At 43.0% G+C, this 11,032-nt stretch overlaps 1 protein-coding gene across 1 annotated transcript; it reads right to left on the bottom strand.

Moving 5' to 3' along the window:
• Nucleotides 1-887: 887 nt before the first annotated feature.
• On the bottom strand, nt 888-9,493 carry LOC107115003 (vomeronasal type-2 receptor 26-like). Its single transcript, XM_015416612.1, has 5 exons — nt 9,120-9,493; nt 7,129-7,864; nt 5,080-5,304; nt 3,909-4,032; nt 888-1,798 (listed from the first exon to the last, which is right to left on the bottom strand). Exons 1-5 carry the CDS (start codon nt 9,491-9,493, stop codon nt 888-890), a joined length of 2,370 nt encoding a protein of 789 aa, XP_015272098.1.
• Between the last annotated feature and the right edge of the window lie 1,539 nt (nt 9,494-11,032).

Genomic DNA, 11,032 nt, shown 5'->3' on the forward strand with positions numbered 1-11,032 from the left:
ACTAGTTTCAAGGAACTGTGGTACCAGCAAAGATCTGGCTGCCACAGATGACTGTATAGTACCTCATCAATCCACCCTTCCTGCTGACTTGAGCAGGACCTGAACTCTGGAAAGTCTCAGAGTTCAGCTCTCTCCTCTTGAGTAGACTAGATGCATTTGATTGGATGTGTGACATACACTCTGCCTTCTGGGCTGTGCTGCTGCTAGGGTGGCCAGCCTTCAGGTGGCGACTGGGGATCTCCTGGGATAACAACTGATTTCCAGGCTACAGAGATCATTTCACCTGGAGAAAATGGCCACTTTGGAAGGTGGACTGTATGGCATCATATCCCACCTCAGAACCCACCCTCCTCAGGCTCCACCCCCAAACTTTCCACATAGTTCCCAGCCTGGAGCTAGGAACCCATGCTTCTACTTAGTTTTCTCTGTTCATGAGATGCTAAAGCTGATTATGAGAATTCCAGAGGAGGACAGGTCCAGCCAGGGGGCTACAAGTTCCCCACCTCCATGGAAGGCTCCTCCTGGGTGGCTTAGGACTTCTCTCTGGGGGAACCAGCTCCCGTCAGTTCTCTGGTGTGGGAGAGTCATCCTTTAAGGAGGTTCCATATGACTCTAGCACTGGTTCAGAGTAGGTCCTGAGTAATTCTTGTTTATCTAAAAGGAACCACGAGGATGCTTGATTTCTTCCCCCAGTGTCAGCAAAGATACACTGAGATATGTTTGAAAATTCCTGTTGAGAGCACTTAATGCTTCCATTAAAGGAATGATACACTACTGAAAACCAAATCAAGTTAGGCACTTTAATCCTCATTCTCATACCATAGCCACTGCTTTCCCTGCCAACAAAACTAGGAAAGAACTGAGACAAACACAGACATTCCAGGCCCTTACATTCCATTATTCCTTTTATTAATAAGATTCACCCTGTTGTTCAGATCAGGTCTTATTAAAATAATGAAGCATTTGGGAGAAAAAAAGCAGACTAGTATGGCACCACTGGAGGCTATGATAGAGAAGATCTCCACAGCTACCATGTTTTTCCCTTTGGTGCTCAGGTAAGTTGGAACAAAGGAGACCCAAACACTACAAAAAACCAACATGCTGAAAGTGATCAACTTGGCTTCATTGAAGCTGCCGGGCAAGTTCCTGGCTAAGAAAGCCACAGTCAAGCTAACAAAGGCCAGAAAGCCCATGTAACTCATTGCACAATAAAACATGACAATAGACCCTTCATTACATACAACTACTATTGCTCCAGGGGTTGAGCTAAAGTCAAGATGTGGGAATGGAGGTGAGTTTCCCAGCCACACAGTACAGATACAAACTTGAATGCCAGAACAGAAGACAACAATGGCATTTGCCAGTGGCTTTCCTACCCATTTTCTGATCCTGGTTCCTGGCTGAGTGGCTATGAAAGCCAGGACGACAGTGATTGTTTTTGCCAAAACACAAGAAAGAGCCACAGAGAATACAAGGCTGAAAGTTGTATGGCGGAGAAGGCAGGCCACCTTCCCCGGCTGGCCAATGAATAACAGGGAGGAGAGGAAGCCGAGCAGGAGGGAGATCAGGAGAGCATAGCTGAGACTCCGGTTATTGGCTCTGACTATGGGGGTCTCCTGGTGCTTCATGAAGATTCCTAGAACCACCACAGTCATCAGAGCAAAGAAAAGGCCCAAAGTAACCAAAACAGTTCCCAGTGGTTCTTCATAAGACAGGAAGCTTAGCCTTTTGGGGATGCATTGGGTTTGGCCTTGGTTTGGATGCTGGTCTTCAGGGCACTTGTCACAAGCATTCACATCTGAAAATATAAGGTAAAGCCATTGACTCCCCAATACATTTTAATGTGTGCCAAGTCCTGCAGAAATCCTGTGGGTAGCCATGGCTTTCAAAGAGAAGGAGACAAAATCATAAAGGACAGGTTCCTCCATAGCTATCAGCCCTCGTGACTAAAGAGAACCTCCATGTTCAGAGTCAGTAATCCTCCAAATACCAGTTGCTTAGGAGGGCAACAACAGGGCAAAGTTGGCCCTCTGTGCTTGAGGGTCTTCTAGGGCATCATACTGGCCAGTGTGGAAAACTGGATGAGGGCTAGATGGACCATGGGTCTGATCCAGGCCAGGAACCTAGTCTCACTGTAGCTCAAAATACTACTTCAAAATGCAGCTCTTAGGGGGCTGGGGACCCTCGTGCTTGAGGGTCTTGTAGGGCATCATACTGGCCAGTGTGGAAAACTGGATGAGGGCTAGATGGACCATGGGTCTGATCCAGGCCAGGAACCTAGTCTCACTGTAGCTCAAAATACTACTTCAAAATGCAGCTCTTAGGGGGCTGGGGACCCTCAGGGAGAGCACAAGGGGCAAATTTGAAAGTCTGTGGTAAAAGGGAAAATCAGCAAAAATGACCCCCTTCTTCTGTTATGAGAAGTTTGCCTTGGGAACCAAACCAGTACAGTGGGAAAGATTTTTTTTTTTAGTTTATTTACTTATTTTCCAAAACAAACATACAAAATAACAATTCTTCATACAAAGTATCCTTTGGAGATTCTTTACACATTTGTATCTATCCATCTATCTAATTTCTGCCATCTTTTTTTAAACGACCTTTCATCTTTTGCCAACAGTATCATATTAAGTTTATCCATTTCTTTAATTTCCATAATTTTTATAATTAACTCTTCTCTATCTGGAATTTTTTCTGATTTCCAGCATTTCGCTAGAAGGATTCTAGCGCTAGTAAGAATATACAGTATCACACATAGATCGTTATATTTAATACCTTCTGGTAAAATATTTAGGAGGTATACTTCCGGGTCGAGCTTTAATTCTATTTCTAGTATTTCTACTATTAGTTTTTGTATCTCTTTCCAAAATTTAGCTAATTTCTCACATCTCCACCAAACATGAAAATAAGACCCTATTTTTTTTTACATCTCCAGCAGTTACCAGAGGCATTTTTATAACATTTTGCTACTTTATCTGGTGACCAGTGCCACCTGTAGAGCATTTTAAAGATGTTTTCTTTATAAGATGTAGCTCTTAATAGTTTTATTGAGCTCCACATTTTAGTCCACTTTTCTATGGTTATATCATGACCCAGATCCTTTAACCACAACCTCATACTTAGTTTTATTGTTTCCTCCTTAGTATCTTCCTTTAAAAGGAAGTTGTACAATTTTTGTATTAATTTGTCTGCTGATGAGAGCCAGATTTTGTCTAATTCCGACGTTGTTATTGCAAAATCTCTTATTTTGTCTTTAGCAAATCTTGATCTTAGCTGATTCTTTTCCCAGTTTGTTAGCTTAATGTTTAGGGTTTGTAGGGTTTTGAAAGGTTTTAATTCATTTTCTTTTGTTAGTAATGTTTCATAGCTAACAGTCTTACTTCCACTTATTAAATTAGGCATTATAAACGCCTCTAATGGGGAGACCCATCTCGGTATCTTGTCGTAGAATTTAAATAGTCACTCTTCCCCCACCATCAGGCTCCCCCTTTAAAACACAACTTGTTTTTGTGAAAAATAATCCAAATTGAAAATGATCACAGACGTACATAATATGCCATTCTGCCCTTAAACTTGGAGTATCTGTGCCCAGCCATGTTCACCAGCTGACTTTGACCCTATCACACTGTGTCTCTCAGCTGTAATTAATTCACACGGTTATGGTGAGGATAAAACTCAGCTGTGTTTGTGAAATGTATGCTACTGAGATCTTTGGAGGAAGGATATTATTCTAAAGTAATAAATATCAGTGTAACTTTCTGGGCATACATGGGTGGATTTTCCTTATAAAATTATCCTCTGATTATCCTGCTACATTGCTGTGATATCCCTCATATTTAATGTTCAATACTATCGCCGTAACCCATCATTCATGACATCTTTATAGTGCAAAGCAATTCATTTCCTACCTTCTTGACCAGAAATTGTCCCATCTGAGCACGGAGCACAGTCAAAACAGCAAAATGGTTTCCCTTCCTGCACTTTTCTGCTAAAACCAGCACGGCAGCTGTCTGTACACGCAGAATGGGGTACCTTCTGACCATAATAAAAATGACAGAGTGTTTTGCATCTAAATATATATATTTAAGTTGTTTCATCTCACTGGTTGGTCAACATATTGACATGGGAAAATGGATCGGAGGAGGGCATTTTGGCTGTAAAATACATAACACAGGCTGTGGCAGAATGGGTCTGCTCTGGCCTGCAGGCACTCTTCTACCCTGCCCTCAAAGATTTTCCCAACACCTGGAGAGGCTTTTCTTTCTCTCTCAGGTAACCTGCTGCCACCACCTGACCTTCGTATGGAATTGCCCACTGGGAGGGTCAGCACGCACAGCTTCCCTTCCAAATTCTGAGGCCTTGCCTCTGTGTCTCCCGCTGCCCAGAGGTTGGTCACCACAGGACAGTTTGCTGCCTTGTGCGCCCTTGGAGGAATAGCCACTTGCCAACTGCCTCCCCCCTTTTTAAAATAGCGTGTCCAAGATTATGGAGGTCTATTTGGTACAGAGAACCACTACCAGCATCAAAAGTTATAAAGTATCAATTAAAAAGAAAATATTCACAAGTATACTTTTAGCACAGCACTAGATTGAGCAAGGGATCCAAAAGAAATAGGTAAAATGCAAATCTTCTTTCCCTCTCTCTTATACATGCCCTACTAGTTGTTAAAATATAGGACAGGCTCTGTTAGCTGTTAGCCACAGCAGGCCTGTTCTGCCACACAGGCATAAGAACACACTTGAAACTGCCTTATACTGAATCAGAACGTTGGTATATCAAGGTCAGTACTGTTTATTCTGACTGGAAGCGGCTTTCTGGTGAGGTCTTTCTAAACTGCTACCTGACCATTTTAACTGGAGATGTTAGGGATTCAACCAGAGACCTTCTGCATGAAAAGCAGATGCTCTGCCACTGAGCCACAGCTATTAGGTTTCACATTGGTCAAGCCAAACACTGCTTTACAGTCTATTATCGCTACTCAATGGAGTAGTTCAATGGAATTTCTTTTGAAACTGAGAAAATTATTAAGAACCATTTTCATTTCTTTCAGAGGGCTCAAAAATGACGTGAGGAGCTCACCTGCTTGAACCTGCTGTGCCAGGTGATCTTCTCTTTATCAATAGTGAACTCTTTGCCTGGGGAAGCCAGTGGATCCATCCTTCCAACTTTCACTCTTTGGAAGGACTGGTTTGGGAAAGTGACCCAGTTTATAATATCAAATCCAAACTGTAACTCTCCGTTCCTGAAAAAGATATTGTCCCCCATGGTGTTGTTAAAGGAGATGTTCTTCAGGAAATAGTGGAGCTAGGACCAAAAACAAACAAGCACAAGCTTATGTGTTAGGCCCTTCATACAGAGGTTTACAAACTATTGTTCTCCAAGAGCAGAATCTTCTCACCCTTCACGATTGTTTTAGTGCCCTGGCAGAAATATGCACGCAGTTCACAATTGGATTATTGGCAACTATTCACCACTCACTTCTCTTTCCATAAAGCATCTCTTAAGAAGCTCTTTAGTCCCATAAAAATCTTTGTTTGCTGTCCCCTTCACAGATTAGTTATTTTAGCACACTACTACTACAGTAAAGGTAAAGGTAAAGGTTCCCTTGCTCGAAAGCCAGTCGAATCCGACTTTAGGGTTGCGGTGCTCATCTCCGTTTCAAAGCCGAAGAGCCAGCGCTGTCCGAAGACGTTTCCGTGGTCATGTGGCCGGCATGACTAAACACCAAGGTGCACGGAACGCTGTTACCTTCCCACCGAAGTGGTACCTATTTATCTACTTGCAATTTCTTGCTTTCGAACTGCTAGGTTGGCAGGAGCTGGAACTAGAGACAGGAGCTCACCCTGTCTTGCAGCACCCGGGTCTTGAACTGCTAAACTACTGACCTTCCACAGCCTGCAGTTCAGCGTCTTAACCACTTGAGCCACCGCAGCTCCATACTACTACAGTACTGGGGGGAAATTGGTTTTCTTTTATAAACAGTGATATTTGGTTCCATATTGAGCCACAGGTTGTATTTTATTTTTATTTGTTAGACCTCTGCAGTGAAGGTTCAATAATAACTAAACTATTTATGGTGTGGCCTAGACCTGTACCCTAACCCTTTCCCTGCATCCATCCGGGACAGACCTGGCAGCATAGCAAAGCTCTCCCTGCTGGTGACCATGACCTATTATCTTGCTTGCCAAGGGAACTTAAGAGTACTCTTCCATGTGATCAGGCTTGCTCTAGGAAGTTCCTCTGAGGGATTGAATCCATCTAGAACAGGTAGTGGTTCACATATCGGACTGGGCTCTAGGAGAAATAGTATCAAGTTCCTGGTCTGCTGTGGAAATTTGCTGGGTGCCCTTGGACAAGTCATGATCCTTCAGTCTAACATGCCTCACAGAGTTGTTCTGGTGAGGGTAAAATGGAAGAGAGAAAAACGTGTTGTAAGCTGCTTTGGCCCCCTTGGGTGTGAAAAGCAGGGGATGATTATACTAGTTACAAAAAAAATTATTCACTTAAATTTCAAACTTCTTAGATTATCCATATCCTACCTCTCAGCAAAGAAGGGGTTTCTGAGGCAGTTACCAATAACAAGTTAAGACAACTTGTTAAAAAAAAACCACTTCAAAAGCAGCAACATTTTCACAATAACAATGCAGCATCCAATCAATATGAATAAACATATGTGGTGGGGGAGGGGACATTTAAAACCAAAAGCCTGGGGGAGCAAAAAAAATTTTTTTAACCAGACATCAAAAGCCTTGCAAGCTACAGAGCAGAAATTCCCAGTTCCACCTTAGAGAACATTTGACCCATCAATACACCAAAAGTTATTGATGAGTCAAATGGTAGTCCAATGTGGGATGGTGTTGCCATAATTACAAGATCAACTGCTGATCATCTTCCATTGACCCAGGTAAAGCAGCCGGAGGAAATTCACGACCGAGAGTGTCCTGCAGAGAAAACCCACAAACAGATACCACTTTGAAGAACCTCAACTGCCCAAAAAGTAGGGAAAGCCACAGTGGAATGTTCAAGAAAAGTAACCTTCCACTTGAGGAGCCACTGCTGAGGTTTGGAATGTGATGATTCCATACATAGCCCTGACCTAATAGAGATGCACCTCTGAGGAGGCTTTACCTGCCATGGCTGAATATTCTGAAACAGCATTCTGTCTTCATGCCTGGTTGCTTTGCCTTTGACTCTGAGAGAGCCCATGGCATGTAAGGCATGCGCCACAGCATAGACCGCATTGTAGACACCGTAGCTGTGGCCTGACATGCTCATTTCAAAAAGCAGCCCCGGGAGGGTCTCCAGCTTCTCTTCACCACTGCAAGTTTCATCACTCCCCTCGTTTGCATGAGATGGTGGAAGCAGGCATCCGAAAGCTTGTTCCCAGAACTCCCTGACAAAACCATCTCGCTTAAGAAAGTTGGCATTTCTGTGCTGAACAAATTTATGAAAGTCAGGCATTTCCTTTGTGTGAACCGCAAAGGAGAAGGCACCATGGAAGAGCTGGATGTCAGGCATTTTATGGAAGGTGTATGATGACAAATCCCACTGGGCAGTTGTAATCCACACTTTGTCGATGGGGATCCTTGTAGTGAACTGATTCTCCACTAGCATCAGCTGGAGTCCAATGGTTGACTGGATATTGCCATAAATGACCATCACGTTGGATTTGCTTCTGATCAGAACTGAAGATGCCTTGCGTAGCTGGTCTATAAATTCAAAAACTCCTGGAATGAAAGTCACTTTGGGTGTTCTTTCCAGGAAGGCAAAACAGATGCCATTCTCAGAAAACTTTGGCAGCAAAGACTGAACAAACATCTCCCCATAATCATCGTCCACAGCAAGAACCCCAACCCATGTCCACCTGAAATGCAGAAGCAATTGGACAATCCCAGTATACTGATGGGCTTCATTGGAAACCATCTGGTAGAAAGAAGGGGACTGGGTCTTACTGCTTGGCACAGCAGGGAAAGATCCATAGAGGAGCTAAAATGAAACATATGGATTTTTTTTTTCTTTTAGGAGTTTGAAGTGAAAATTTACAGATGTGTAATTTACTTCTCCCTAAAATCTACTTCAATAAAATCTAGATTCCTTTTACAAGTATTTACAAATGAGCCAGTGGTAGTGTTTTGCTGTCTGAAGTGGTCACCATAGCCACACACATCCCACACCTTACCACTGCTGATATCATCCCCACCCTTAGGGTTTATGGTTTAAGCAATTTACAAATATATTGAACCAACAAATAGTATGAAACAACATTTCCTCATCCATCCCAAACGTTTTGCAGCACCATGGCTGTTAATATAGCAGGGATTTCACATCTTCATATATTTAGTGCAATTGTAAACATGTATACTCAAAAGTAAGTTCCATTAAATTTTCTAAGTTTACCCTATTCACTTTTCATCTTAATGGTCGGAGATCCTGCCTTTCTTTAGCCCACTTTCCATGTTGTAATGTAGAAGAGAAGAGAGACGAGATTGGATTTATACCCTGCCCTTCACTTGGCATCTCAGAGGAGCTTACAAACTCCTTTCCCTTCCCCTCCTCCCCACAACAGACACCCTGTGAGGTAGGTGGGACTGAGAGAGCTCTTTCAAGAACTGCTCTTTGAAGGACAGCTCTTCTCAGAACTATGGCTTGCCCAAGGTCATCCAGCAGGTGCAAGTGGAGGAGTGAGGAATCAAACCCAGTTCTCCCAGATTAGAGTCTGCACACTTGACCACTACACCAAACTGGCACTACAACTCTGATCCAGGAGCAATCAGGAGGCACCGTCCCTCCAACGTCCTCAGTTTTTAATAACCAAAGTCATTCTTACTTGACTAGGAAGATCTGGGTCAATTCCACTTGGGTGGAATATAGGAAGCTGCCTTAAATTAAACCAGAACCCATCTTAATAAGACCCTAATGCTTCTACTCAGGTTGGCAAGAATCTCTCCAAAGATTCAGCCTTGTTGCTTAAGAAAACACACCCAAATAAATTATTCCCTTTATTTTTAAGCCTGGCTTTGCTCCTTATCCATCAGAGCTTGTGCTTCTGCCTATTTTCTGCTCTCTGGACCACCTAACCACTCCTGTTAAAAATAATGGAAAAGAGAATAAGGGGTTACATGTGGAACTTCCATGTCCTGTGCACTACCTGTGGGATCATGTAGATGCTCAATATGGTTGCTATCTGGATGGATGTTTCTGAATGGAGGCCACCAACAACAGCCATCAACCTCTGGCCGTCACAATTGTAGTTGGGGAGAGTTTCATGCTGAGCAGATAGCAATTTCAGGATGGCCTGGTAAGTCACCCGTGCGTCCAAGTCGCTATCATAGATGCGGAGTCCCAGAGAGACATTTGGCAAGAGGATGGGATTGTCATTGATTTCATTCACTGCAAATGCCAAGGCCAGAACATGCTGGTAGTTCTTGGTCACCACGCTGCAACAGAAGTGCTGTATTATGTCACAGAAATAGTCTGCCCTGAATGAAGCCATTTCCCCACAACTTCTAAAATACATTTCAATTGTAATTCACAGCAGCAATTTCAAATCTTAATGGGCCGGATCCATCTCAGTCTCCCTTCCTTACTCCAGCCCCTGTCCCACATGGCTTTTGTCCATGCAGGTGCCATGATCCCCCGACAGAGCCTTTTTGGGTGGTGAAAACCCTGTTTCACCAGCAGATAAGCTGATTGCCCCCCTCCATATATCCATACACCCAATTATCAAAAAGAATTCCAAGACATTTTCAGTATAATAAATCTAACGTTATTAAAATTCCGATCATGTATCACACCAGATTTTCTTGAAAATTATCCACCTTACATAACACACAAACAAAGTTTGAATCCATTGGTACCTTTAAGACCAACAAAGTTTTATTCTGGGTATAAGTTTTCATGTGCATGCATACTTCTTCAGATACCTGAAGCTTATATCCAGAAAGAAACTTCATTGGGCCTAAAGGTGCCATGGGCTCAAACTTTGTTTTGCTGCTTCAGACCAACATGGCTACCCACCTGAATCTTCCATAACACAGGTCACTCACAAGAACCCACACTCATTCTCAAACACAAGGATTCTCATTGTGCCACTACTAAAGGGTGAACAACAACCTTGCCGCTATAAGCGTATGAAATAATAGATCGTCGAAGTTTTTCTTTCTCAGTCCTTCATCTGTCATTTGGGTTGTTGTTTTTTTATGGTCTAGCCATTTGCTGTTGGTGTTACTATCAACAAATGGTTGCAGCCCCCCCTCCTTTTTTCACCAGTGGAAACATGGCTGGATCTATTATTGGGGACCCACTGTGCTAGACTGGTACGACTTGTGATTGATCAAGCCAACTGCAGTCCACCAACTACGTATGGTGGCCCAACAGATGTTTAATAAAACATTCCGGTTTTTATTATCTTCCTGATACAGTGCATGGCTTTGGGGCTGTATTTCACACAATGGGTCACAAAGTAGGCTGGTCTATTTCAAGGAGGAAAACAAGAGAGAGTGAATACTACAGATGGACCCGAGCAGATAGACATCCAAATCCATATAAAGCAGGACTCTTGCTAAAGTAGTATAAGCCATCTGAGTGAAACAGAACTGCAGGTGGCTGTGATGATCTCAGTCTCACTATTTATTTATTTATTGGGGTTCTATCCCGCCCTCCCCACGAATGTGCTCAGGGCAGCTTACATTTAACCAAGTATGTCAGAAGCAAAGGTCCAAAGATGTCCACCATGGAGACTAAAGGTGACTAAAGCTACAATTCTATGGACATTTCTCCTGGGAGTAAGCTCCGATGAATAACATGGGACTTACTTCTGTGTATAACTGCTTAGGACCGCTCCACTAGATCATCAGTACCCATTTGAGCATGTATGGTTCAAATAAATGAAACTTCTTACACGGGATGGTTTAAAAACCAGTTGTTAGGAAATGTGGTGAAGTTTTCCCATTCCCAAAGCACAAGGTGCTGAGAAGTAATCCCACCTATGATGATATCACCAGGTTCATAATAGTCAGGTGGATGCTGGAGG

The sequence above is a fragment of the Gekko japonicus genome, unplaced genomic scaffold, assembly GCF_001447785.1.
Source record: "Gekko japonicus isolate JY-2015 unplaced genomic scaffold, Gekko_japonicus_V1.1 scaffold4450, whole genome shotgun sequence".
Classification (NCBI taxonomy): Eukaryota; Metazoa; Chordata; class Lepidosauria; order Squamata; family Gekkonidae; genus Gekko; species Gekko japonicus.

Bases quoted from the DNA above. Each gene is read 5' to 3' on its own strand.
- LOC107115003 (XM_015416612.1), bottom strand. From the start codon at position 9,493: ATGGCTTCATTCAGGGCAGACTATTTCTGTGACATAATACAGCACTTC. The intron at 5,305-7,128 runs GTAAAGCCTCCT...TTTTGGTCCTAG, and splicing joins AGAATATTCAGCCATGGCAG to CTCCACTATTTCCTGAAGAA. The intron at 1,799-3,908 runs GTAGGAAATGAA...TTATATTTTCAG, and splicing joins GACAATTTCTGGTCAAGAAG to ATGTGAATGCTTGTGACAAG.